Here is a 27,681-nt window from a genome sequence, read left to right on the forward strand (position 1 = left end):
AAGAACTATGAATGAAGATACTACAAATAACTCAAGAACTGTGAATGAAGATACTACAAATAACTCTGAAGAACTGTGAATGAAGATACTACAAATAACTCTGAAGAACTGTGAATGAAGATACTACAAATAACTCTGAAGAACTGTGAATGAAGATACTACAAATAACTCTGAAGAACTGTGAATGAAGATACAACAAATAACTCTCAAGAACTGTGAAAGAAGATACTACAAATAACTTTCAAGAACTGTGAATGAAGATACTACAAATAAATCTCAAGAACTGTGAATGAAGATACTACAAATAAATCTCAAGAACTGTGAATGAAGATACTACAAATAAATCTCAAGAACTGTGAATGAAGATACTACAAATAAATCTCAAGAACTGTGAATGAAGATACTACAAATAAATCTCAAGAACTGTGAATGAAGATACTACAAATAACTCTCAAGAACTGTGAATGAAGATACTACAAATAAATCTCAAGAACTGTGAATGAAGATACTACAAATAACTCAAGAACTGTGAATGAAGATACAACAAATAACTCAAGAACTGTGAATGAAGATACTACAAATAAATCTCAAGAACTGTGAATGAAGATACTACAAATAAATCTCAAGAACTGTGAATGAAGATACTACAAATAAATCTCAAGAACTGTGAATGAAGATACAACAAATAACTCTCGAACTGTGAATGAAGATACAACAAATAACTCAAGAACTGTGAATGAAGATACAACAAATAACTCAAGAACTGTGAATGAAGATACTACAAATAACTCTCGAACTGTGAATGAAGATACTACAAATAACTCAAGAACTGTGAATGAAGATACTACAATACACCTGCCCTCGTTCTTGATGAAGAAAAACACCCGACGCGCTGAGGTTTTATAACATCAGATGACCAAACGCCCACCTGTTAAAACCCAATGCTTCAAGTCAGCTACATACATTCCAGTGACATGAAGGCAAAAGTTGTGCAAGGTCTTACAGTTTGCTTTCTTTACAAAGCAGCCACAGCCTGAATAAAAAAGCCTGTCCCCTGCCAGCATGGACAAGGGCATTCACCTGAGCCTTAATATCGCTTCAGCTAACTGGGCTCCCACAGACACAGTGCCTGGCGAGTCAGGTCACTGGGAAGGTCCAAGTAGGTGATTATTATTATACAGGATTTATATATTATTATTATTATACAGGATTTATATATTATTATTATTATACAGGATTTATATATTATTATTATTATACAGGATTTATATAGCGCCAACAGTTTTTTCAGTGCTTTACAATATAAAGGGAGACAATACAGTTCAATACAAGAGGGTTAGGAGGGCCCTGATCCTGGGAGCTTACAATCTAAGAGGGAGGGGCTAGTGGTACAAAAAGGCAGTAACTGTGGGGGATGGACTGGTAGGAGGAATAGAAGATTCCATTATTAGCTGAAGGCAGGATAGGCTTCCCTGAATAGAGAGGTTTTCAGAGATCGCTTAAAAGTGGGCAGAGTAGGCGATAGATTGGGGTAGAGAGTTCCAGAGGATGGGGTAGGCTCTGGAGAAGTCCTGGAGACGAGCATGGGAGGAGGAGACAAGGTGACTTCACTGAGGCACCCAGATATGGAGAGGGTTACTGGCATACATTTCCCAGAGGTCAGTGCAATGAACAGAAAGGACTAAGTGAATGCCCCAACCACAAGGGTTTTAAAGCATCACATTCACTTACAGAGCCGCCATGTAATAAATTGTATTTAGCGGAAGGCCTCTCTCCTACTGTGCATAGTGCTCTGGTGCCATGGAAATTACTCAACAAGCACCAGACATATTCTCTCGGGCCCAAAACTTCTGGTCATTATTTTTCCACGCATACAGTACAGTAAGTACAGCATATAAAGGCAAAACCTTTTATTTTCTAAGTTATGGAGAGTATATAAGGGCAAAACCATCGTTTTCTTTTACCACCTGTATAGTGGGGAGATTTACCGTCATGTCTTGTCCTGTAAGATACACAGGAAATGTCAGGAAATAAAAGGCTCTAGGAAGACGATTAGAGAAAGGTGTCTCTATTGAAAGATTTTCCTTTTATAATTCTACCATTTTTATTCCCAGTGACCAATGGCCTTATAGGACAAATACTGAAAAGGAATCTTCTCAACAGGGAACTAGAGAGAAAGAAAAACCCTTCCCTGTTCCAAGCAAAACAAGAGTTTACATACATTTTAAAAAGGCAAAGACATAAAATGATTATTATTATACAGGATTTATATATTATTATTATTATTATTATTATTCAGGATTTATATATTATTATTATACAGGATTTATATATTATTATTATACAGGATTTATATATTATTATTATTATTCAGGATTTATATATTATTATTATACAGGATTTATATATTATTATTATTATACAGGATTTATATATTATTATTATTCAGGATTTATATATTATTATTATTCAGGATTTATATATTATTATTATACAGGATTTATATATTATTATTATACAGGATTTATATATTATTAATATTATACAGGATTTATATATTATTAATATTATACAGGATTTATATATTATACAGGATTTATATATTATTATTATACAGGATTTATATTATTATTATTATTCAGGATTTATATATTATTATTATTATTATTATACAGGATTTATATATTATTATACAGGATTTATATATTATTATTATACAGGATTTATATATTATTATTATTCAGGATTTATATATTATTATTATACAGGATTTATATATTATTATACAGGATTTATATATTATTATTATACAGGATTTATATATTATTATTATACAGGATTTATATAGCGCCAACAGTTTTCTCAGCGTTTTACAATATAACAGGAGACAATACAGCAACAATACAGTTCAATACAAGAGGGAAAGGAGGGTCCTGATCCTGGGAGCTTACAATCTAAGAGATGAATCTATACCGTACACTCACCGGCCACTTTATTAGGTACACCTGTTCAATTGCTTGGTAACACAAATTGCTAATCAGCCAATCACATGGCAGCAACTCAATACATTTAGGCATCTAGACGTGGTGAAGACGACTTGCTGAAGTTCAAACAGAACATCAGAATGGGGAAGAAAAGGGATTTAAGTGACTTTGAACGTGGCATGGTTGTTGGTGCCAGACGGGCTGGTCTGAGTATTTAAAAAACTGCTGATCTACTGGGATTTTCACCAACAACCATTTCTAGGGTTTACAGAGAATGGTCCGAAAAATAGAAAATATCCAGTGAGCGGCAGTTGTGTGGAGGAAAATGCCTTGTGGATGTCAGAGGAGAATGGGCAGACTGGTTGCTGTGACATTCTGATGGTAAGGTCAGAATTTGGCGTAAACAACATGAAAGCATGGATCCATCCTGCCTTGTATCAACGGTTTAGGCTGGTGGTGGTGTAATGATGTGGGGGAGATTTTCTTGGCACTAGCAAGGTGGCCCTAATAAAGTGAGTTGGCTGTGTTCTGGTGCAACAATCTGTTTTATAACATAATGAACTGGGATGTGTGGAATCACTGCAAATACAAACCTCACAGGTAGGGGCGGACTGACCATTTGGAAACTCGGGCACTGCCCGAGGGCCCGGGGTCAGTAAGGAACCCCATGAGATGCCCCTGGTACCTTTTTCATAGGCTTTTTTGAGTTTGGGCAAGGATACAGGGGCCCCATGATTCCCATGAGTTGTCAGTCCGCCCTTGCCCACAGGTTCCATTTTTTTATCATCAGTTTGGTGTGTTAGAACAGGTATATATATATATATATATATATATATATATATTACACATATGTCACACATATGTCAATCGCATGGCAGCAACTCAATACATTTAGGCACCTAGATGTGGTAGAGACAACTTCCTGAAGTTCAAGCAGAACATCAGAATGGGGAAGAAAAGGGATGTAAGTGACTTTGAACGTGGTATGGTTGTTGGTGCTAGACGGGCTGGTCTGAGTATTTCAGACACTGCTGATCTACTGGGATTTTCACGCACAGCCATCTCTAGGGTGTACAGAGAATGGTCCGAAAAAGAGGAAATATCCAGTGAGCAGCAGTTGTGTGGAGGAAAATGCCTTGTTGAGGTCAGAGAAGAATGGGCAGACTGGTTCCAGATGATAGAAAGGCAACAGTAACTCAAATATCTCTGAGGAAGGTTTCCATCACCTTGTTGAATCCATGCCATGAAGCATTAAGGCAAAAGGGGGTCCGACACCGGTAGCAGCACGTGGACCTAATAAAGTGGCCGGTGAGTGTAATATGGATGGCCCCCACCCTAGGATTGATACTAGTTGTCTACAAATCGTGAAGATGACCATCCACCTTACTTGTCCACTGCCACCCCTTGGAAAAGATTCTCCATCGGTATCCTCCTCACCTGTTTGCTGTACGTGTCATCAAACATGTGATTCATGATCTCCTCTGCTAGTTTCGCCTCGTCGGGGTCTGCGGCTCGCCCCACCCAGGTATAGACGATCCCCTGATTGTCGATGCTCTCAAAGGGCACCTGGAAGAGAAGGACGAATGAGCTTACCAAATGGGCCTGGAAGTGCCCGGCATGGCTACAAGTAGCCCAGAGCTGTGTCATTGTCTCACCTTCAGGATGAAGCAAAACTCGGAGTTCAATAAGCTGCAGTCTGTGTTGACCTGGATACACCTAGGTGTGGGAGAAGACAATTCCATGATGAATACAGCTGTGACCTACAATGCCTGCGGGATAGTCCCATGTCCTACATGGAAGAAGTCCGCTTGGGAGGAGCTCATTGTTATCAACACAACTGTTCTAAAGAACATAAATCAGATGGGAAGCGCGTTAAATCCCACGACACCTGCAATCTGCAGAACATTTCACTTGAGGACTAGGAGAACGCAGCTGTGCGCGCTCCTAGTCCTGTGACTGTCACTTCTGCTGAACTTTAGATTGAGAACCAGTCAGCACGGTTATAATCAGGGCCGTGGATAAGGGGGTACCACCAGTCCTTCTGTATGGGGCCCAGGCCAGCAGGGGGGCCCAGGCAGCTGGGTGAATCGGATGTGGCCAGGGAGGGTGATCGGCACAGTGGGGGGAAATTATTGGCATCGATCTTTTTTATGGCTCTCTCCGCAGCATCTGAAAGCTGGATTCTTCTCCTCTCCCTCCCGCTGGTTTTCAGCTGCTGCAGAGACAGCCATACAGGGGATCGGTTCCAGGAATTGCCCCCCGCCCACCATGCCGATCATGCACCCTGTGCACATTTGATTCACCCAGCTGCCTGGGCCCCAACAGTGCCGGCTTCCCTCCTATCCTTCCAGCTGCAAGCACGCAATAGGATGGAGAGTGGGGGAATGGTCCGATAAATATGTCACACTAACCAGCCCCTTCCTTTCCTGAATGAACACAATGAGTTATCAGTACTGATCACTCACTGTGTTCATTCATAACCGAAGCATAGTAAAACTGTGGTTTTTTTTTTTAAGGGGGCACTGTGGTTTCTAACAGCAGCCCTGGTTATAATCATAGGATTACCATGACAGCCAATCATGACGATGGCAGAAGATGGCACTGTGCCTCTCTCTGTGTGCTCTCACTGTGCAGAGAAAGAGAGAGACATGAAGTGTGTGTAGTAAAAAAAAGAAAAACTTTCAAATTCAAATGTATGTGCAAGCTGAAAAATATTTTCAAATTTATGCATATTTTTCAGCTAAAAAAAGCAGGATTTGAACAACGTACCTAACAAAAGCCTGTAACTCCTTCACGCTGACGTCACACAAATATGCGGCCTCACAGAACTGGGCTATTTTCCGTGGCGCCGCATATTTGCATACCTGTCTTTGTGCTGGGAGTGCGCCGCACAGAGCACACCCAGTACAAAGGCCGGGGTGTCACTGACAGCCCCGGGTCCCTTTCTAACGATCGGGACCCAGGACTTACGATTCCAGGTCACACGATCGCTGTGATAGCCTCTGATTGGTTATCACAGTAATCAGTCACTGTGAAGCCCGCCCCCATGTTTTTTTTTTTTATCTGAATGGAGGAGAGAGATACATTGTATTTGTCTATCTCCTTGCAGAGAGAAAAAAAATGGTTTGTAAAAAAAAAAAAAGGAAAAAAAAAAGATAAATAAATATTAAAAAATAAAAGAAAAAATAAAGAAAAAAGTACCTAGATCAAGGTTTGATCTAGTTCAGTGCCAGGGTTAGTGGTTGGGTCAAGGTCATGATATACATATATATATATATATTTAATTGGTTTCAGTGTGTTTTAGGTACAAAAAAAAAAACAAAAACAAAATGCGCACTATTGTTTCTGGGCTGTACTTCGGGTACAAACAACAAATAACATACACATATATGGTATCGCTGCGATCGGCAAGAGCTGGAAAATTTATTTTGGGTTGTTCTTTGGTGATAGGTTATGGCAGTAACGAGAAACACAGATAAATTAAAATAATATATATTTTTTTTACTATTTTGGCCAGTTTTCCTCGATAATAAAAACAAAAAAAAATTTACCATTTACCACTAAATCAAAGCCCAATTTGTCCTGAAAAAAACCGCGGTATATTCCACCTGGATGTACAAAGTAGTTGTGATGATATATGTTTTACTAACACGTGTCAACATGTATCCCAAGCTCCGCTTGTCTATCTGGGACCAGCATAGCAGGTTCCACAGGGTAGGGGGTAGGGAACTGAGCGGACACACGTCCTCTCTCCTCATCTCGTTACTGACCCGGAAGCAACATGTAAAACGTCAGTTCCAAGACCCCTTCTCAGTGTTCCCAGCCAGCATGGCCAGGGAAGAATCAAATGCAGTGCGATCCGCACCACATTAAATTCAGTGGCGCACAGGGGGGGCATCCAGTCTCTTTTAGACCCCAGATGACTCATTAAAGAGAAGCTGTCACCAAAAAACACCACATGGGCGACTTTTGTCCTCTATATGATGAGAAAAAAAAAGTAAAAAAATGTATTTTTAAGAATTGCAAAAAAAATTACACCAAAGCGCATAAAATACCACCCCCCTTTTTTTTCAGGCCCCCCCGCCTCCCATATATGAACGTAAATGCACGAGTCAGGGGTGCCTACGCATGCAAACGTCGATTGCAATACACGTTACATATGGTCACGCACGCCAGAGAGATAGCAATATTTCTAGCACCAGACCTCCTCCATGATGCTAAACTGAAGATCTATAGGGGGGGATTTTTAATGTGCCGCCTGTGGAAAATTTAGGGTACTGAAGTTTGTCGCCATTTCAGAGACACACGCAAATTGAGGGTTTGACATGTATTTACTCAGTGCAACCTCATTTTTTATATTTTACCCAAAAAATTGGGTAATGTATTGTGTTTGTGTGCCCTAAAATTAACTTTAGTGTATTTGCGTTTCCTAGACCTTTGCAGTAATATTGTGCGACATTAAAAACTGGAAACTACTGCTATTTTATTCTCTAGGGTCTCTGCTTTCATAAAAAATATGTTTTCGGGGTTTTATGTAATCTTCAGGCCTAAAATGATTTTTAAACCCTTTGCGCCGGCACCTCCTGGCCCTTTAAGAGTTTCAGAAGCCGGGAGGCGGGGCGGGGGTTTTAGGGTCACGTGACCGCCGTGATTCGCTGTCACATGATTGGAAAAGGTCCCGATCGCAAGGGGAGATTGGGACCTTCCCATGAGTCACGGACATATGCACTGGGAATGCAGGGCGCGCGCTCAGCACGTATGTATTTTCAAATTGTTCGCAAATATGCGTCCGCTTAGTGTCAAGGCGCAGACGCCGAGAAGCCGCATATTTGCGTGCGCTCGGCGTCTAGAGGGTAAACAAATGTGCAAAAAATGCAAAAATGGATCGGAAGAAAAACAGGTAAAACCTGACAAAATGACAAAAACCTGACAGACGAACGGCTCCAGGTGAGTGGTGAAGATGTATTGGCCCCTCCACATACACGTTGGTGCCGGCCCGATCCGTGATCGCAGGAACAATGCCAAGAAACAAAGGTTGGCCGCACTAACAACGATGTAGCAGATAAAATCCTTTATTTGAATCTTCACAAACCATGTAGTAAAAGCATGACAGCTCCAAGACTGGACAGGGAAACAGTAAACGCGTTTCACATGAACACATGCTCATTACTGACATCAGTACAACTACATGACTCGTGTGAAACGCATTTACTGTTTCCATGTCTAGTCTTGGAGTTGTCATGTTTTTACTACATCAGGGGTGGGTAACTGTGGCCCTCCAGCTGTTGGTGAACTACAAGTCCCATCATCCCTCTGCATTTGGGAGTCATGCTTGTAACGGTCAGTTTTGCAATGCTTCATGGGACTTGTAGTTCTACAACAGCTGCAGGGCCACAGTTGCCCACCCCTGTACTACATGGTTTGTGAAGAATCAAATAAAGGATTTTATCTTCTACATCGTTGTTAGTGCGGACAACCTTTCTTTCTTGGCAAAATTATCTTTCAGGCATCTAGATACCACCAAGGTAAAGCACAGACCCCTCTCGTTTCTCTTCCCGATCACCCGCTATACCTGGTACAGAGCGCGCTGCCATTGGTTCGCACGTGGTATAGGCTTGGCTGAAGGCCCACATCCCTGGTCTTCCTCTTCCCTTTGTGAATGATGAATTTTCTCTTAAAATGAGAGAGGAACTTTGCATTTTCTTGCTGCTGAGTCATTCTGACGACCTGAAAACACAGTGATGTAAGAGCGCAGGAACAAAGGAGAAGTGCATCGTGGGAATGAATGCAATCCACGTGTAGAGAAACAAACCTCCAACTTCCCAGGAAAGAGACTCTCGAACTTCTTCTGCAGGCTGAAGGTGAAAGTGAGCCAGCCCATGTTGGAGGCCTCTCTGCCCTGCCAGAAGTAGACCACACACTGGAAGTCTTCTTCTGGCTGCTTCTCCTCTTCTTCCTCATCCTCGTCGTCCTGTTCACCATCTGCATTCACCTTCCTTTTCTTACTTTTCTGATGCTCCTCCTCGTCATCGCGTTCTACCGGAATCCAGTATCTGTAAATCCAACAAAAGAGGACCTTGAATTCAGAACATCACCTCTTTGCAGTGGGCAACAGCTACAGTTGTGTGTGAACCCCATTCACAGTAATACAGCTGTGTCTTCCAGAACAACCATCAATATTGCAGTGGTGTCTGACAGATTGGAATACCGAGGGAGGGATACAAGGATTGGCTATTGACAGTCAGTCTAACCCCCAGTTCACATATATGCGGCCATGCGGGCCGCATTTTGCACGTGCACGAGAGCCCATTCATTTGAATGGACTCCCGTGCCCCGTGACACGCAGGGAAAGAAGTCCCTGCACTTCTTCTGAAAACTCAGCCTGCACGGGAACCTCAGTTGCCAGTATGGTTGCGTTTTACAGTGTGAGCAACGTGCCAATAGAACTAATGGCACCCACCCACCCACGGGTCCGCATTCCTCTGTGCGGGTGGTACGGCTGCACGGATTTTCGTGCAGATCCGCAGTGGCACCAACCACACAGATGTGAACCTAGCCTAAGGAGTTCTACCTTTATAAAAGCTTTTCTAACCCCTACACTTCATTCTGATTTCTGAATCAAACTCCAAAAAGACAAAGGCACCTGTAGTCAGACCATTTCAGAAAAGTCTTTTGAGTTGGATTTCTAACAAGCAGAACAGATATGGGCTTAAAATCTATGCAACATTCATTCTACTGCAATGTTACGGAGCTGCCCTTTAAAGCTGAGGTCTAATCTGTTTATATTTTGTCTTCCCTGGCTCCTTTCCCCCCATCACCAACATGCTAATGAATTTTTATATAAAATCTCTACATTTTTCTTACATCCCTTATTCTAGCCCCAGTGATGTCATCACTGGGTTTCTGTGCTTCTCTATGCACTGCAGGCAGGTAGGAGGGGCTGGCATGGTGCTGTACATAGCTTCCTTAAAAGACCACAGCACCCTCCCTCAGTACTCCTCTCAAGAGACCTTAGCCATGATGCAAGCAGTGGGCTGGCCCTTGAGAGGAGTTATGCAAATATCAAAATGCATTGATAGGCGAATGGCAGTCAGGAGAAGTTGGCGTTCCCAGTCCCGCATGTGATGCCAAGCCTCCATAATTAAAAGAACTGAAATCCAATGAATGAAAAGGCCAGGTGAACCATTCAGACTGGGGAAGTAAGGCTAGAGCAGTGGTCTCCAATGTGCGGCCCTTTGCTTGCCTTTATGCAGCCCTTGGGGCACTATTCCATCCACTGACAACAAACACTAGTCCTCCAGCCGACGCCAACAATGGGGCACTAGTCCTTCAGCCGACGCCAACAATGGGGCACTAGTCCTCCAGCCGACGCCAACAATGGGGCACTAGTCCTCCAGCCGACGCCAACAATGGGGCACTAGTCCTCCAGCCGACGCCAACAATGGGGCACTAGTCCTCCAGCCGACGCCAACAATGGGGCACTAGTCCTCCAGCCGACGCCAACAATGGGGCACTAGTCCTCCAGCCGACGCCAACAATGGGGCACTAGTCCTCCAGCCGACGCAAACAATGGGGCACTAGTCCTCCAGCCGACGCCAACAATGGGGCACTAGTCCTCCAGCCGACGCCAACAATGGGACACTAGTCCTCCAGCCGACGCCAACAATGGGGCACTAGTCCTCCAGCCGACGCCAACAATGGGGCACTAGTCCTCCAGCCGACGCCAACAATGGGGCACTAGTCCTCCAGCCGACGCCAACAATGGGGTATTATTTACTCCCCCTTGACACCAAGACATTTTCATCCCCCATTGGCCCTAGCTAGGCCCCCTAAAGTCTGAAGTACAGTAAACTGACCCTTTGTTTAGAAAGTTTGGAGACCCCTGGACTAGATGATGCTGAATTTTCCCCAGCTTAGTCAACTGTAAGAAGCTTACTCTATACAGTGAAAATCAGCATGAGCACCTTCAGTCCAGGAAAGCCTGTACAACTGTAGAAGACTGAAGGGAAAGCTGAAGATTTTATACATTGAAGAATGACCCTTCTACATCAGGTACCTGCAGAGGAAGACATAGCAATCCTCCGTATGGAAGTGACCAAACTCCTCCTCCGGCAGACGGGCAAACTTCTTCCCTTCCAGTACGAATCCCTCCATCCCATCCAAGTCTTCATTCCACTCCTCCATCAGTTGCTCAGCCTGCGGATGAAATATGAAGATTGTTTAAAAAATTCTAGCTCTGTTTTGCTGTCTCTGGGAGGCAGGGAAGACTTTGCATAAAAACCTGAATCCTACAGTATGCATGCCCCCCTCCTTTTTTTTAACTGAGAGGTGCCACCAGAGGGGGGTTGTTTTAAACCTGTAAGTTGTTGGTTCTGACCTCGGAAACGGCCATTGGTGGCTGGCGAGGCAGGAAGAGTGCTGTCAGGTCGGCTTTCATCTGATCCTTTTTCTCTGCATCTTTTTTTACTTTTCCGGACAGATTAGAAGGCTGCGCCACACTCTCTGCATTCCTGGTGTAGTCCACCTTCAGGACGTCGTCCCAGTTCCTAAACTTCGACTTGAAAACCTGTAAACAGAGGACATTTCCGTTCTGCTTTATAGGCTCGGTTAGGGGCTGTATACATCAATTCCCTCATGACATTCGTATGACCCGTATACCTGGCACTCAGTACCCTCCAAGTTGCGGATCACCACGGAGTGCTTTGGTCGGTGCAGCATACCACACAGTTCCTGTCCCAGCTTCAAAGCCGCTGCACGAACCAAGCGAGATGATTTTCGGCCAATCCAGATGAAGACATCAGTGTGACAGTCTAATATGTACACAGACTTTGTATCAAGCAAACTCTGGAGCTGGAGATTACGGAAAAAAAAAAAAAAAAGAAAAAAAATTAAAATAAAGCTTTCCCATCCTGTCACTCCGTGCTAGTAAAGAGTCTTAAATCTGAATTTATTATTATTATTATACAGTATTTATAAAGCGCCGATAGCTCGCTCAGCGCTGTACATTACAAAGGGGGACAGAACAATAACAATACAATACAATACATGAGGGGATCGAGGGCCGACAAGATACATTGGTATATTCTTCCTTCAATCTCGGTGTGCTTTGTGTATTTCCTTCAGATCTGCGCAGTAATCCAGTGTGAGACAACACTTGTTCTTTTCCTCTGGGCAGTAGTTTCCCCTTTAAGGGGCCTATTCGCACTATGCAGTTACTGGTGTTTTCCCTCGTGAACCCGGAATGACACACAGAAAACAATCGATTTCTGTGTGTCATGTTCAGACCAGAACGCAGTATTACACCGTGTTCCAGAGCAGTGCAATATTATGTAATTTGCCTGGATAATATCTCACAGCAATGCATCCTTCTGCTTGTCACAGCACAGTGCTGCTGTGCATATAAAGTTTTGTTAAAAAAAAAAAAAAAAAGGGATAAAATCATCACACCGCCCCCAGCCCAAAACTTTGCAGGCAGAAGCAAGCAGCAGTTTGGGCTGTAGGGCAGTGAATGGGCCCTAATACAGACTGGTCACTGCTGCTCTCTCTCCTTGTGCAGGGTAAGTGGTCTTATAGCCGCCCCCTGCAGTGGGACAAGATGCTGCGTCCCACCCACAGGTCTACACTTTGCACAGGCCATGCACAGCCATCTGACTTCAAGCAAACCTTGATGCATTTATTCAGATGCTACTTAGGGCTAGTTCACACTATAGAAATGCCATCCGGATGCGTGTCTACATACACGTTTTTGGCATGTTCTTGATGTGTTCCAGTTCATTTTTTCCCTCTCTCTATTTCTTCAGTTTAAATAGGGACATGTGTGTTCCGGTGCATTTTTGGTGCATTTTACCGCGGTCCAGTACAGTTCTGTGCAGGAAAAATGCAGCCTGTTCTACTTTTCAGATAGAAGATGTCAGTGAGTGCACAGGAAAAAGAAATAGAGAATTAAGCTGCTAGTGCAAAAGGACCACCATCTGTATCCTCAATGGTAGAACATGTATAAGAAAGGTGCAGTGCTAAAAATATCAAGCAGTATATATGAGAAATGTAAATAAAAATATGGATCCCTTTGAAAATGTGTGTGTGCACGAAACACGTCAAGGAGGAGCCTGCGTATTGACGTCACGCTGCCACGTCCGCATGATGTTCATGCGGTCATCATGGTTTGATTACTCCACATGGATACTTTCAGGGGCGGACTGACAACTCATGGGGCCCCCGGACAATAGCGGATCATGGGGCCCCTGTGTCCTTGCCCAAACTCAAAAACAGCCTATGAAAAAGGTACCAGGGGCATCTCATGGGGCCCCCTACTGACCCCGGGCCCTCGGGCGGTGCCCGAGTTTCCAAACGGTCAGTCCGGCCCTGGATACTTTTAACTCTGCAATAAGAATACTACACTATATAAATCCTGTATAATAATAATACACTATCAGCGGTTTTTGTTTCTGGGCTCTTTTGTGAGCTGGTTCCTTCAGGATTTTTGCCATTATTCATATCGAGGATTGGTCGTTGTGCTGGAAGTATCTGGTACATCTTTCCTGTGACTGTGCATGACAGGAATATAGCCTGACCTGTATGTGGAGGAGTTTGCTACCTCTGCTGTATATGAGCATTATACATGCGCTTCTGGTGAGTGCATTGTAAAGAAGTCACTTTTACGGATTCACATATCACTGGAAGTCAAGATCTTCATTTGGACTCATTTTACGTGGTTTAGTATTGGACTTTTTGTTTTTATTTATTGCTCTTGCGGATTTATTTCCCTACAGTCACTAATTTCGTTGTCACCATTGCACTGCTTCTTCAGTACTAGTCCATATTCACTGTATTATGTATTTATGCTACTATAGCAGAGCGCTTCACTCTGATTTTATTTGTTGCTGCATATTCACTAAGTCACATTTATATTTATTTTATTTTATTTTTATTTATATTCATCATATATACTGCTTGATATTTTTAGCGCTGCACTTTTCTTATACATGTTCTACTTTTTTTTCTGCATATGGAACGCACTGGAACTGCAAGCGCTGATGTAAACTATGACATTGACAACCATACAACCTACTTTCTGTGCGTTTTGGATGCAGAAAAAAAGCAACTGAAACACATGTAGTGTGAACTGGGCCTCAAACTCTTGTATGGACCCCCTCTAAGAACAAGCCAGTGTCATTTCACTTCACAAAGGTGGAAACTTTTTAATTCTTGTATCTATCTTTCCAAGAATATTTCTTGGGCCGATAGATACAGCCGCACCACCCGCACAGAGGAATGCAGACCCGCAGGCGGGTGACATTAATTCTAATGGTACGCCGACCGCACTGGAAAACGCAACTGTACTGGGAACCGAGGTTCCCGTGCGGACTGCGTTTTCAGAAGTGCAGGGACTTCTTCACTGCGTGGCATGGGCACGGGAGTCCAATCAAATGAATGTGCTCTTGTGCCCGTGCAAAACGCGACACACACGGCCGCATAGGTGTGAACCGAGGGGTAAGCCAGCAATCTGTGGCAGATTGGTCAGCACCCTCTTACCAGCCTCATCTCGGGGATCAGGTCAACCTTTGGCCTTTTCTTGTGCTCCACACAAATCTTGTAATTAATCTGTGGCAGCTCCAGATAGCCCAGACCCAATCCGACCTGCAAAAGAAGAGATGCTTGGGAGGACACAAAAGAATATGCGATACGGAACAAACGCAGGCAAAAATATATTAAAAGCCTTTCATAAAAGCGATCTGATTTAAATAAACAAAATAAATAAATAAATAAATAAATAAATACAATCTGATTTAAAAAACAAAAGCCTTTATTTGCTTTATTGGTTACTGTATTTAAACCATGTTACCACACACCAGCTGAAATCAGGCTTGAAGGTTGAAAATTGGTGGCAGTACATAGGTTGAAATCACTACACTGGATACAAATATATTTATACCAAGGATGTTCTTATTCTTAGACATGTACCTTATAAAGTTTTGGTTTGGGAGTCTGGAAGTCATCAGGAACACAGGGCTTGATTTCCTCCGGCTGCCCACCCAGGACCTCCCAGAACTCTGGGGTCTCCTGCTCATCAGTCGGCAGTATGATCTCTGCCTTTCCTTTCCTCTCATTCTTGTTGATCTTCTCAGCAAACAGCCTGAAAGAGATGAGATTAAAGAGAAATATAAATCTTAATTAGATAAGATCTGCGACTGTAGCCTTCAGACGACTTCTGAGCATTCCATCTACCACAGGCAAGACTTCTACTGTATAGTGAGAAGCATATGTGCATATTCCCTGATCTCCCTATAGCAAACTCCTGATCCTTACAAGTCACTGATCCTCCCTACAGGTCCATACAACAAGTCACTGATCCTCCCTACAGGTCCATACAACAAGTCACTGATCCTCCCTACAGGTCCATACAACAAGTCACTGATCCTCCCTACAGGTCCATACAACAAGTCACTGATCCTTCCTACAGGTCCATACAACAAATCACTGATCCTCCCTACAGGTCCATACAACAAGTCACTGATCCTCCCTACAACTCCATATAACAAGTCACTGATCCTCCCTACAGGTCCATACAACAAGTCACTGATCCTCCCTACAGGTCCATACAACAAGTCACTGATCCTTCCTACAGGTCCATACAACAAATCACTGATCCTCCCTACAGGTCCATACAACAAGTCACTGATCCTCCCTACAGGTCCATACAACAAGTCACTGATCCTCCCTACAGGTCCATACAACAAGTCACTGATCCTTCCTACAGGTCCATACAACAAATCACTGATCCTTCCAACAGGTCCATACAACAAGTCACTGATCCTCCCTACAACTCCATATAACAAGTCACTGATCCTCCCTACAAGTCCTTACAACAAGTCACTGATCCTCCCTACAAGTCCTTACAACAAGTCACTGATCCTCCCTACAAGTCCTTACAACAAGTCACTGATCCTCCCTACAAGTCCTTACAACAAATCACTGATCCTCACTACAAGTCACTGATCCTCCCTACAGGTCCATACAACAAGTCACTGATCCTCCCTACAAGTCCTTACAAGTCACTGATCCTCTCTACAAGTCCATACAACAAGTCACTGATCCTCCCTACAAGTCACTGATCCTCCCTACAGGTCCATACAACAAGTCACTGATCCTCCCTACAAGTCCTTACAACAAGTCACTGATCCTCCCTACAAGTCCTTACAAGTCACTGATCCTCTCTACAAGTCCTTACAAGTCACTGATCCTCCCTACAAGTCCTTACAAGTCTCTGATCCTCCCTACAAATCCCCAAAACCACCTACAGTGAGACGCATATCTGCATATATCCTCATCTCTTATGCCCTGATCCCGCTATAGCAAATCCTTGATTTCCCCAACAAGTCACTGATCCTCCCTACAAGTCCTTACAAGTCACTGATCCTCCCTACAAGTCCATACAACAAGTCACTGATCCTCCCTACAAGTCCTTACAAGTCACTGATCCTCCCTACAAGTCCATACAACAAGTTACTGATCCTGCCTACAAATCCTTACAAGTCACAGATCCTCCCTACAAGTCCCCAAAACCTCCTACAGTGAGAAGCTTACCTGCATATATCCTCATCTCTCTACAGCCATAAGCCCTGATCCCCCTATAGCAAATCCATGATTGAGTCACTGATCTTCCTACAAGCGAATCCCCAAACTGCCTACTGTGAATTCTCCAGAAAAAAAAAAAAAATCACTTCTCTGAAAATCCTGCTATGGGGGCACCCTGTGACTAGTGTTTATTCTGTAAATTCGTCTTATAACAGACTGTACAGGGTAGCAGAGCTCTCACCTGGCTTTGGTAGTGCCGCTCAGCGTAGCTTGGGATCCTCTCCAGATATAAATCTCCAGACCATTATCCAGGAGGTAGACAAACCTGTAACACGTGGAAACAGATCGGTGAGACTCTACCTCTCCCAGAGTTTGGTCTCAGATCAGGGAGGTTGAGAAAGGGGGTACAAACCGAGGATCCAGTGAAGAGGCCTTCAGTGGCATTGGCTCCAGGCGGATGTTCTTCTTGCCGTAGATTCGGTATAGCCTGCATATAAAAGCAAATATTGGTGCAATGAAACAAGTCATAAATTCAGTGAGATTATTAGGCCTCATTCATGTGGACATACTTGGCCATACACCTATGTGAGGGCTGTGTTTTGCCTGTGCAGGAATTTTGTGCAACCGCATGCAGGCAGTCCCATTCGTAGCAATAGGGACGCAGAGGCTGCAGGGGACGCAGCGGCTGCAGGGGACGCAGCGGCTACAGGGGACGCAGCGGCTACAGGGGACGCAGCGGCTACAGGGGACGCAGCAGCTACTCCCAATTACACATCCATGTGAGTGCAGGTCCCCAATACAGTGTGAATTGGGGGACATGCACCTGCAGCTGTATCCGTGCAGCCGCTGTGTCCCAGATGACTACCAGCAAGCAGATGCAAAGAACACCTGTGCAGGCAAAACACGGCCCTCACATGGGTGTACACTTAAGGCATATAATTAAGTCCTGCTAGATCCCTTCTGCAGGTAAAACAGTATAGGCATTAAAAAAAAAAGTGCCTATACTGTATAAGATCCAGTAATACACGGTCTCACCCTGATCTGCACATCTATTTTTGGCACTATGCTGAAAATGTAGAGGTTGAACTGCTGACAGGGGCGGACTGACAACTCATGGGGCCCCCGGGCAATAGGGGATCATGAGGCCCCTGTGTCCTTGCCCAAACTCAAAAAAGCCTATAAAAAAGGTACCAGGGCATCTCATGGGGCCCCCTACTGACCCCGGCCCTCGGGCAGTGCCCGAGTTTCCAAATGGTCAGTCCGCCCGTCTGCTGACTAAAGATTTACTGCTGCTCAGGGGCTCTGGGCTTTAGCAAAATGGCCGCCTCCAGGAAGAAGAAACAGGAACAATGCTGAAGGCAATTTACAGCCCGCACTAATTTTGGTAGCATAATTATTAAAGTAGAATGTATGTTCCTAGCTAAAGAGCATTTTTTTTATCAAGTTGCCATAGGTAAAGTTCTGCCTTTAAGGCTGGCCATACATTATACAATTTTCTAGAGAATTTTGCTTTAGATTTACCAAAAACCATATAATATGAGGTCAAACCTAACAACACTTTCAATTGTATCCAAATAGGCAGGCCCTTGTACTACATAGTTAAAGGTAAATCTACAGGAAATTGGACAGACATTTGTAAGTAAATTGTATAGTGTATGGCCAGCCTTTGTAAACCCATATGCCTTATACATACTGAATGTATCTGAACCCCACACTATCAGCTGGAAAAAAAACAAAAACAAAAACAAAAAAAAACACAATAAGCCTTTCACGCACACTTCAAACACATTAATACAATAAACGTCCAGCAAAATGACACCAACTATCAACTGCATCTATTCATTTCACATCTTGTATCTTTCAATTGTTATTGGAGAAATACACCATTGTTGCTGAAGTTCTTTGGCTCTCTGCTGCCCCCACCTGGTGATGTACTGGGTATCTTCTACAGTGTAGAATCCGCTGGCTGAGCCTCCCTCTATGTATGAAATTTCATTGTCGAACACCTAGGGGACCAACACAAGGTCACAGGTATATACAGAACATGACTTTTTTCAGCTGGTAAACCTGATTTGTAATTCTGTCTCACCTGGCTGAACTCTTCGCTTTCATCTCCCATTTCCTCCCGGATGGTTCGGCACTCAGCGCCCAAGTAATTGCGCAGATTGACAGCGTGGATGGCGGAACAAGCCTTCTTATCTAAGGTAGCCTGATGGCCAATCCAGTAATAGATCTCCCAGTGTAGGCCTCCATTATCATCCAGGAATGTCTGCAGAGGAACAACAATCAGGAATTATACGAGAAACAAAACAAGTTAAATATTGATCACTTCTAGTCTTCATACTGTAGAGTCAAACAGGGTTCTGTCAGTCAACTGAGAATATTATTAATTTACAGGATTTATATGGCGCCAACAGTTTGCTCAGCGCTTTACAATATAACGGGAGACAATACAGCAACAATACAGATCAATACAAGAGGGATAGGAGCAGGGTGGATAAAAATCAATGATTTAAAAAAAAAAAAAAAAAAAAAAAATCGGATTTTTTTTATTTAAAATCGGATTTTTTTTGAATAAAATGCTTTTTGAGGAAAATATATTACCATCCAAAGGTTATTCCATCATGAAATAAAGATTAGTTTTTTAATTATGTAGAATAAGGCTGTATATGTTTAATGTTTTTGGTAAATAAATCCCATGAATCCATTCACAATGTCAGGCTCTTCCAGAGGTTTTTGTAAGATTATTGGGCAGTTTCTCTGCCTACAAGATATTATCACAGATGTTCGGTTTACTTTTGCAGTTCTCAAAACTGAATTTGACTCAGCGGAGATCACATGCCTCTTCTTCACAGCAAAAATGTTATAACATGAACAGAGTTAAGAAAAAGACCTTCATCCTAACTTCTACAAACCTCTGAATACAGAATCAACCCCTTCACTGCTAAGGTTCAAGAAGTTCAGTGAATAGAATAGAAACAATATTTTTCTGATTGTTTGGAGTGGAATATATCTGCACAAGAAGAAAGTGAAACTAAGTGTGAGGGGGAGGGGCTGACAGTCTAAGGTTCTTCAAATATATATATTCTGTTTAGCCAAATTAGTTAACAAACATGGATGTTTAAGCAAATCACATATGCTGGAATGTTATTGTTTCAGTTGAATAAATCTACTTAAATTGTTATTATTACGGTAATGATTATTTTTCTCCTTCCTAATTACAACAGAAAAGTTGTCCAAATATGAATGATTAACCTATTAAACTGGGGATAAAAAAACTAATATGAAAAGTTATTCTAAAAATCTTCATCTACTGACTTACTGACTAGTGATTTAAATCGTGATTTAAATAAGTTTGATTTAAATCAAATCCACCCTGATTAGGAGGGCCCTGATCCTGGGCGCTTACAATCTAAGAGTATATAAGTAGAAGGAATGGTTTATTATAGGACTCATTAAATGGTCAGTCCAAATGACTGTCGGTCCAAAACTGATATTTCAGGGTTTTCTAGAGTGACACCAACTGACATTTCTTCTGTCCTTTGGGGACTCTATACAGTGAGATTTCTGCACCGACTTCCTGACTCTGCACACCGGTTGTGCCTGGCCAGATAGACCGGAACAGAGTAGAGAACATTGGCAGGAGATCTCAGTGTTGAAGCATCTAAGACAGGGGTGTCCAAACTTTTTTCAAAGAGGGCCAGATTGGATGAAGTGAACATGGTGGAGGGCCGAACATTTTTCCGAACATTCTTTGAACCATTACAATTAAATGCAAATAAATTATTTTATGCCAAGTTAATTGCAAACGACATACTTTTCATTTCATAACATTAAGATCAACTGACAGCTGAGTTTTCACAATGTATTGAAAATAAATTTAAAAAAAACTTACCTGCACTAATGTGAAGGGTGAAAAAGGTAGCTGGAGCTGAAGTCTCTGCTCGGCAGCCGGGAGGGGAAGAGAAACACACTTCACGCTGGAAGCCCGGCCCTGACGTCACCGCCCTCTGTCGCTCCCAGCGCAGCGCAGTCACGCATGCGCACTGCTCTCAAGCAGAAGACTGTCTGCCACAGAAGGGAGGGCCGTGCGACAGCCGCATTTACACAGACCAGGGAGAACGTGCCGCAGTCAGGCATGCGCACTGCCCTCTGCTCTCAAGCAGAAGACTGTCTGCCATAGAAGGGAGGGCCGTGGGAGGGCCACATTACACAGAGCAGGGAGGGCTGTTGGAGGGCCGTATTAAACCGACCCCTGGGCCGTAAATGGCCCGCGGGCTGGACTTTGGACATGCCTGATCTAAGATGTATAGGAAGCCAGGAAACTGACTCGGACCACCAGGTTCTACCCAGAACAATTATGTCATTTTTGGGTGGACTGATCTTTCACTGGAAAAACAAAACAGTCACACAGTAGTTAAACCTCATCACTCAGCATTATACAACCAATACCCAATTCAAACAACACATTCAGAACCTCTCACTCCCCCAAACCACCCTACTTTCTGCTACTGAAGGCAATCGGCTCCACATTCTGTGGTTCCATCTTTGGGGGAAGGTCCAGGAGGTGGTGGGGCGCGTCAGGACACGTGGCGTCTGGCGCAGTCGCGGCCATTTTGAAAGTGGGAACATGCTGGTTTTCCATACCAAGGACTACATTTATACTACTCTGAGGTTTGGAAGTTGAATGTCTTCAATTTTAATGTAAGATGTCTTAATAAAAGTCTATATATTTATTACATACCGCTGAATATCTCCCCTTTGCTTCAAGAGAATATGCAGGAGTGGAAGCAGGAGGAGTAGAAAGTTTGGAGAGTGCCATTATCTAGGTGTATAAAGCCTGTCATATTTGTATAAGGGTGGGTGTCCACTTTTCAATAGTTGGAGGAGATCACTTGATAAGTCACTGTGATATGTTTTGAAATGTTCACTATCAGTGTGCAGTATGTGGAGGTGATCACGTGTTTATCGTTTGTGGATATTGTTATGTTCACTCTATTAGTAATTTGAGAGATATAATATTAGAATATATATAATATATTATTTTTTTTTCTCAAATATCTTCACGTGTGTAGTATGCACGTTTTGGAGTTCGCACGATACACTGGTTGTCACGATTTATGAAGTTAAAAGGGTAATACACTATTTTAAGTTTTTGTTTTTGAGGTTCATGAAGATTTTGAAAAGCTTACACTGGATTATCTGCAAGTCAATTTGGAATATTTAAAAAGACTTTTGAAAATTTGTTTGGGACAGTTATAAGTTTTGGGACATTTATATTTTTTGAATTTTATTTAATTTTATTTGTGTTATATAGATATTGTTTGAGTATATTGGGATTATTGAAAAAGTTGATATATAATTTTTCCATCTTTGAGGAAGCCAATATCCTGTCTCCCAACATTAGGGCTGAGAAGATGTATAATTTGCTGACCTAATCACCAGTGCCAATTGTAGCTGGGGTCTTCCCACCCTCTCTGCATATAGAAAGAGGGATTGACAAGTTGGGGGCAAAGAAGAAACAATACACAATTTCCCTGTGGGCTCTGGAAAGGACGGTAATGCACAACAAAGACACACCAACTGCTATGAAGGAAGAGTACTACCTAAAATGAACCCTACAGTAACTGGAAACCTGGTGACTGGTCCTCTTTAAAGTGTTACTAAAGGCAATTTTTTTTCTCAATTGAAATGATAAACACTCACCTGCTCTGTGCAATGGTTTAGCATAGAGCAGCCCCAAAAAACCCTTTCTGGGGGAATCTCGGCCCACATTGGAAGACACTTGCTCTGGGGGGTACACAGTGAGTCCTTGCTCCTGAAACGTGTGTCTCGGCCCCCATTGGAAGACACTTGCTCTGGGGGGTACACAGTGAGTCCTTGCTCCTGAACTGTGTGTCTCGGCCCACATTGGAAGACACTTGCTATGGAAGATACACAGCGAGTCCTTGCTCCTGAACTGTGTGTCTCGGCCCACATTGGAAGACACTTGCTATGGAAGGTACACAGTGAGTCCTTGCTCCTGAAACGTGTGTCTCGGCCCACATTGGAAGACACTTGCTCTGGGGGGGTACACAGTGAGTCCTTGCTCCTGAACTGTGTGTCTCAGCCCACATTGGAAGACACTTGCTCTGGGGGGGTACACAGTGAGTCCTTGCTCCTAAACTGTGTCTCGGCACTCATTGGAAGACACTTGCTTTGGGGGGTACACAGTGAGTCCTTGCTCCTGAACTGTGTGTCTTAGCCCACATTGGAAGACACTTGCTCTGGGGGGTACACAGTGAGTTCTAGCTCCTGAACTGTGTGTCTCGGCCCTTATTGGAAGACACTTGCTCTGGGAGGTGCACAGTGAGTCCTTGCTCCTGAACTGTGTCTCGGCCCCCATTGGAAGACACTTGCTCTGGGGGGTACACAGTTAGTCCTTGCTCCTGAACTGTGTGTCTCTATGGAGTCACACTTCATAAACACAAACAGTGCAGCTTGGCCTGACCCCCTGCTTCCTTCTCTCAGCCAATGGCTCCTGCTACTGCCCAAGTCTCTTTGCAAAGAGGAACACAGGGGAGAGAAGCGATGCAGCCAAGCACAGCACTGGATCCATTGAGGAAAAGCTGGAAAACATTTTTTTTTTAACCTTAACCACTTCTAGTCTTGACACTTTCACCCCCTTCCTGTCCAGACCAATTTTCAGCTTTCAGCGCCGTCACACTTTGAATGACAATTGCACGGTCATGCAACACTGTACCCATATGAATTTTTTTACCATTTTTTTGAGACAGATAAAACTTTATTTTGGTAGTATTTGTTCACCACTGGGATTTTTATTTTTTTGCTATATAAATGAAAAAATCCAAAAATTAAAAAAAAGAAGTGTTTTTCTTATAACATTTTGCAAATAAATAATCTTTCTTCATAAATCTTGGCCAAAATGTATTCATCTATCTTTTTAGTAAAAAAAATAACCCAAACTAGTTTATAACCAAAAATTATATTTTTTTTATTAATTTAAATTTTTTTAAAATATTATTTATGTTGTTTTTGTTTTTTTTTTACATACTGGCACCCTAGCAGTACAGTGTCACCATAGTGACACTGTACTGCTTGTGAGGGGTGATGTTTTTGTTTTTTTGTTTTTACACTGATTGCTTTTACACCCATAAAGGCTGTAAAATAAATCATTTCTCCATCTCTCGGACTGCATTCTTGCAGCCATTGAGAAATACTGTGAGAGCTGTGACATGGTACAAGGCTGTTGTGAAAAGCCTTGTACCATGTGACCTCTGTGATCATTCACAGATTTCACTAGTAGTAAGCAATGATGTCAGAAGTGACATCTTGCTTACTACTATTCATGCGATCACTGCCCGCACTGGGAAACGCAACGGTACTGGGAACTAAGGTTCCCGTGCGGGCTGCGTTTTCCAAAGAAGTGCAGGGACTTCTTTCCCTGCGTGTCACGGGAATGGGAGTCCATTCAAATGAATGGGCTCTCGTGCCCGTGCAAAACGCGGCCCGCATGGCCACATAGGTGTGAACCGGGGGTCAGGCTTTAGAACAACTTTAAGATGATAAAGCTCCTATATCAGCGTAGTGCAGCTAAATACAAGATAGCTGGATATTTGCTTAATCAATACATATGATTTCACTTTTAAAAAGTCCAGCACAATATATATTTAAGAAGAAAAATCACTTTAAATTTCTCTGCACCCATCATTTCCCCATTGAACAAAATACCCCAAGTTGGCACACTTCCGCTGCTTTGACGGCTGTGTTTTTGTCTGAGACAAACACCAGCAAGAGGAATGCACCTTGTCGGATACCTTACCGAGCCTTCAACAGAGCATCTAGACCAGGAGTCGGCAACCTGAGAGCCGCAGGACTACAAGTTCCATCAAGCCTCTGCAAGTCATAGCTGTAACTGTCAGTTTTGTAATCTTTGCAATGCCTCATGGGCAATGTAGTCTCACAACAGCTAGAGAGACGCAGGTTGCCTACCCCTGATCTAGAAATATCGGACAAAGTACTATTTTGTCCCATGGGCCAGATAGGTGTAGAGAAATGTAAAGTGATTCTGCTCCGGCAATCTTGAGTGTTCTGCCACTGGTGCCATGGTAAAAAGACTGACACGCTCACCTTCATCACAATGTAGCAGTCAGCCTCATAAAACTTCCCATGCAACGCCTCCTCCACCAAGATCGGGATAAAGTTCTCAATCTGCCAGACAGTGATGCCCGGAATCTGGCCGACGTCTTCAGTGAAAAACTCGGAGTAATCCAGATGTGGCTTCTCTAGGCCCTGATCCCATCGGCGGGTCTTTAGGTCTGTGTATCTCATGTCACCGTTTTCCTGTGGGCAGAGCATAACAGAAAGAGCTGTATATCAATGGAGGACTGTGAATGTCCATGGACACAAATTACAGGCTACCTAAAGTAACCATTTACAGAAGATCACATATCCAAAAATAACCCAGCAAGATACATACAAGGTCTTACTACGGAAAACAAGTAGCTCATCATTTCAGCAAAGTATCTTCAAGTTTGCATAAAAGTGTACAGAAATCCTACACAGAAATGTATCGGCATTGTCCATTTTGTCTCTGTAATCTTCTCACCTGAATCTTCTTATTTTTTTCCTGTGCCACATCGGACATTCCCTTTAGCACTTGTTTAGCCTGGTCATCCTGTGTGGAGTCCTTTCTGCGCCGCAGACGCATTCTCCTGGCCGAGGGATCTTTTGGGGTGCTGCCTGAGGAGCGATGGAACAGTTTTAAGCAGAAAGTACTGCAACCAAAGATAACAATGATATTTGGCATTCTGTCACTAAACCTGCAACACTCAGCCTGGAGCGAAAGTTCCTTCGGAAATCCCACCTGCTTCCCCCCAGCAAGGTATACACCGCGTTCCAAATTATTATGCAAATTCTATTTAAGTGTCACAAAGATTAAATATTTTGTTTTTCAGTTTAACTCATGGATGGCATTGTGCGTCAGGGCTCTTTTGATCACTGAAAACAATCTCGGACACCTGTGATAATTAGATTGGCCCGTGAGCCCAATTTAAGAAAAAACTACTAAAGGAGGGTGTTCCACATTATTAAGCAGAGCACCATTTTCAAGCAATATGGGGAAGAAAAAGGATCTCTCTGCTGCCGAAAAGAGTGAAATAGTTCAATGCCTTGGACGAGGTATGAAAACATTCGATATTTCACGAAAACTTAAGCGTGATCATCGCACCATTAAGAGATTTGTGGCTGATTCAGAGCACAGACGGGTTGGTGCAGATGAAGGCACATTGAGGAAGATTTCTGCCAGATCCATGCATCGGATCAAGAGAGCAGCTGCTAAAATACCATTACATAGCAGCAAACAGATATTTGAAGCTGCTCTTGAGTCCCACGGACATCAAGGTGTAGAGTCCTCCAGAGTCTTGCAACTGTGCATAAACCTTCTATTCGGCCACCACTAACCAATGCTCACAAGCAGAAACGGCTGCATTGGGCAGAAAAATACATGAAGACGAATTTTCAAACATTCCTGTTCACTGATGAGTGCCGTGCAACCCTGGATGGTCCAGATGGATGGAGTAGTGGATGGTTGGTGGATGGCCACCCTGTTCCAACAAGGCTGCGACGTCAGCAAGGCAGTGGTGGAGTCATGTTTTGGGCCAGAATCATGGGAACAGAGCTGGTCGGCCTCTTTAGGGTCCCCGAAGGTGTAAAGATGACCTCTGCAAAGTATGTGGAGTTTATGACTGACCACTTTCTTCCCTGGTACAGAAGGAAGAACTATGCTTTCCGTAATAAAATCATGTTCATGCATGACAATGCACCATCTCATGCTGCAAAGAATACCTCGGCATCAATGGCTGCTATGGGGATAAAAGGAGAGAAAGTCATGGTGTGGCCTCCATCCTCCCCTGACCTCAATCCTATTGAGAACCTTTGGAGCATCCTCAAGCAAAAGATCTATGAGGGTGGGAGGCAGTTTACATCTAAACAGCAGCTCTGGGAGGCTATTCTGACATCTTGCAAAGAAATTCAAGCAGAAACTGTCCAAAAACTCACAAGTTCAATGGATGCGAGACTTGTGATCTGCTATCAAATAAGGGCTCCTATGTTACAATGTAACGTGACCTGTTAAAATGTTTAAAAAGTTAAAATGTTGTTAAAAGTTTGATTGAAATAGCTTTTGATTTAATTAAATATACTGCAAACACAACAAATGACAATTTTCAGTTCTTTACAACCTATAAAGTGTTTTGAAACTTACTGTGCGGAATAATTTGGAACAAAAATCCTGTTATGATTAGGAGGTTTGTTCAATAAAATGTGAATTGTACTCTTAATAGGTGATAACATGAGAATTATGCTGACTGTTATTTACATCAATTATTTAGGTAAATGAGAAAAATATAATTTGCATAATAATTTGGAACACGGTGTACATACACTATATTGCCAAAAGTATTGGGTCACCCCTCCAAATCATGTGATTCAGGTGTTCCAATCACCTCCGTGGCCACAGGTGTATAAAATAAAGCAATAAATAGTTGCATAAAATAGTTGCATAAAAACCAGTGCTGAGAAAGCTGCGGCTTGTAAACAATATTCACCCCGCAATGGGTATCATAAGGGGAATACTTTTATTCCATAGGTACCTCGCAAAGAACATTACATTAAAAAAGCAAAGTTCATCCAGAAGATGCCTTTGAAGTTCCTTATGGTCAGTGACAGCTCTTTGTTTTACCGATTGATACCTCTAATAAACAGAATTTTTTGCTTACTACACTATTGGGCATTCTTCTTTATGGCTCTATAAGAGCCAACACCATCCTAGAGCCCATTCTGGAGGACGGTAGCTGTGGGACAGATTTCCTGGAGGGAGGGGATTTCTTGGACCTGAAGCAGGCTGCTGAGTACCTTTAAGGGAGACCTCCGGCTGTTTATCATATGCAATGCGTATTATGATTGTCTATCTGGTGAGTGTGCAATCTTAACATCCCTCTCTGGCACATCACCTGTATGATAGTTTGGAATATATAGAACACCTTTAGAGACTATATTATTCACCAATACTTTTGGACTTATGTTCATAATTAGTGGGGGTTTTCTGTGATATATCTGGTAT

General features: G+C 42.9%; 1 protein-coding gene across 2 annotated transcripts in view; it reads right to left on the reverse strand.

The window, feature by feature from the left end:
• The window catches only part of FLII (FLII actin remodeling protein), an 87,991-nt gene that overhangs the window by 12,371 nt on the left and 47,939 nt on the right, over positions 1-27,681 (reverse strand). The window contains exons 12-27 of one of the 2 annotated variants that reach the window (XM_089662950.1): positions 25,168-25,301; positions 24,690-24,902; positions 18,649-18,828; positions 18,483-18,565; positions 16,972-17,046; positions 16,801-16,884; positions 14,946-15,117; positions 14,517-14,621; positions 11,643-11,834; positions 11,362-11,550; positions 11,041-11,180; positions 8,797-9,037; positions 8,557-8,711; positions 4,640-4,700; positions 4,422-4,550; positions 860-928 (exon numbers count right to left, since the gene is read on the reverse strand). In XM_089662950.1, coding sequence (XP_089519076.1) covers positions 860-928; positions 4,422-4,550; positions 4,640-4,700; positions 8,557-8,711; positions 8,797-9,037; positions 11,041-11,180; positions 11,362-11,550; positions 11,643-11,834; positions 14,517-14,621; positions 14,946-15,117; positions 16,801-16,884; positions 16,972-17,046; positions 18,483-18,565; positions 18,649-18,828; positions 24,690-24,902; positions 25,168-25,301 — 2,222 coding nt within the window. The remainder of the gene's footprint in view (positions 1-859; positions 929-4,421; positions 4,551-4,639; positions 4,701-8,556; positions 8,712-8,796; positions 9,038-11,040; positions 11,181-11,361; positions 11,551-11,642; positions 11,835-14,516; positions 14,622-14,945; positions 15,118-16,800; positions 16,885-16,971; positions 17,047-18,482; positions 18,566-18,648; positions 18,829-24,689; positions 24,903-25,167; positions 25,302-27,681) is intronic. The other variant, XM_089662951.1, reaches the window with a different exon arrangement.

The sequence above is a fragment of the Staurois parvus genome, unplaced genomic scaffold (genome assembly GCF_062004578.1).
Source record: "Staurois parvus isolate SC_StPar_1 unplaced genomic scaffold, SC_StPar_1.0 ptg001591l, whole genome shotgun sequence".
NCBI classification, from domain to species: domain Eukaryota; kingdom Metazoa; phylum Chordata; class Amphibia; order Anura; family Ranidae; genus Staurois; species Staurois parvus.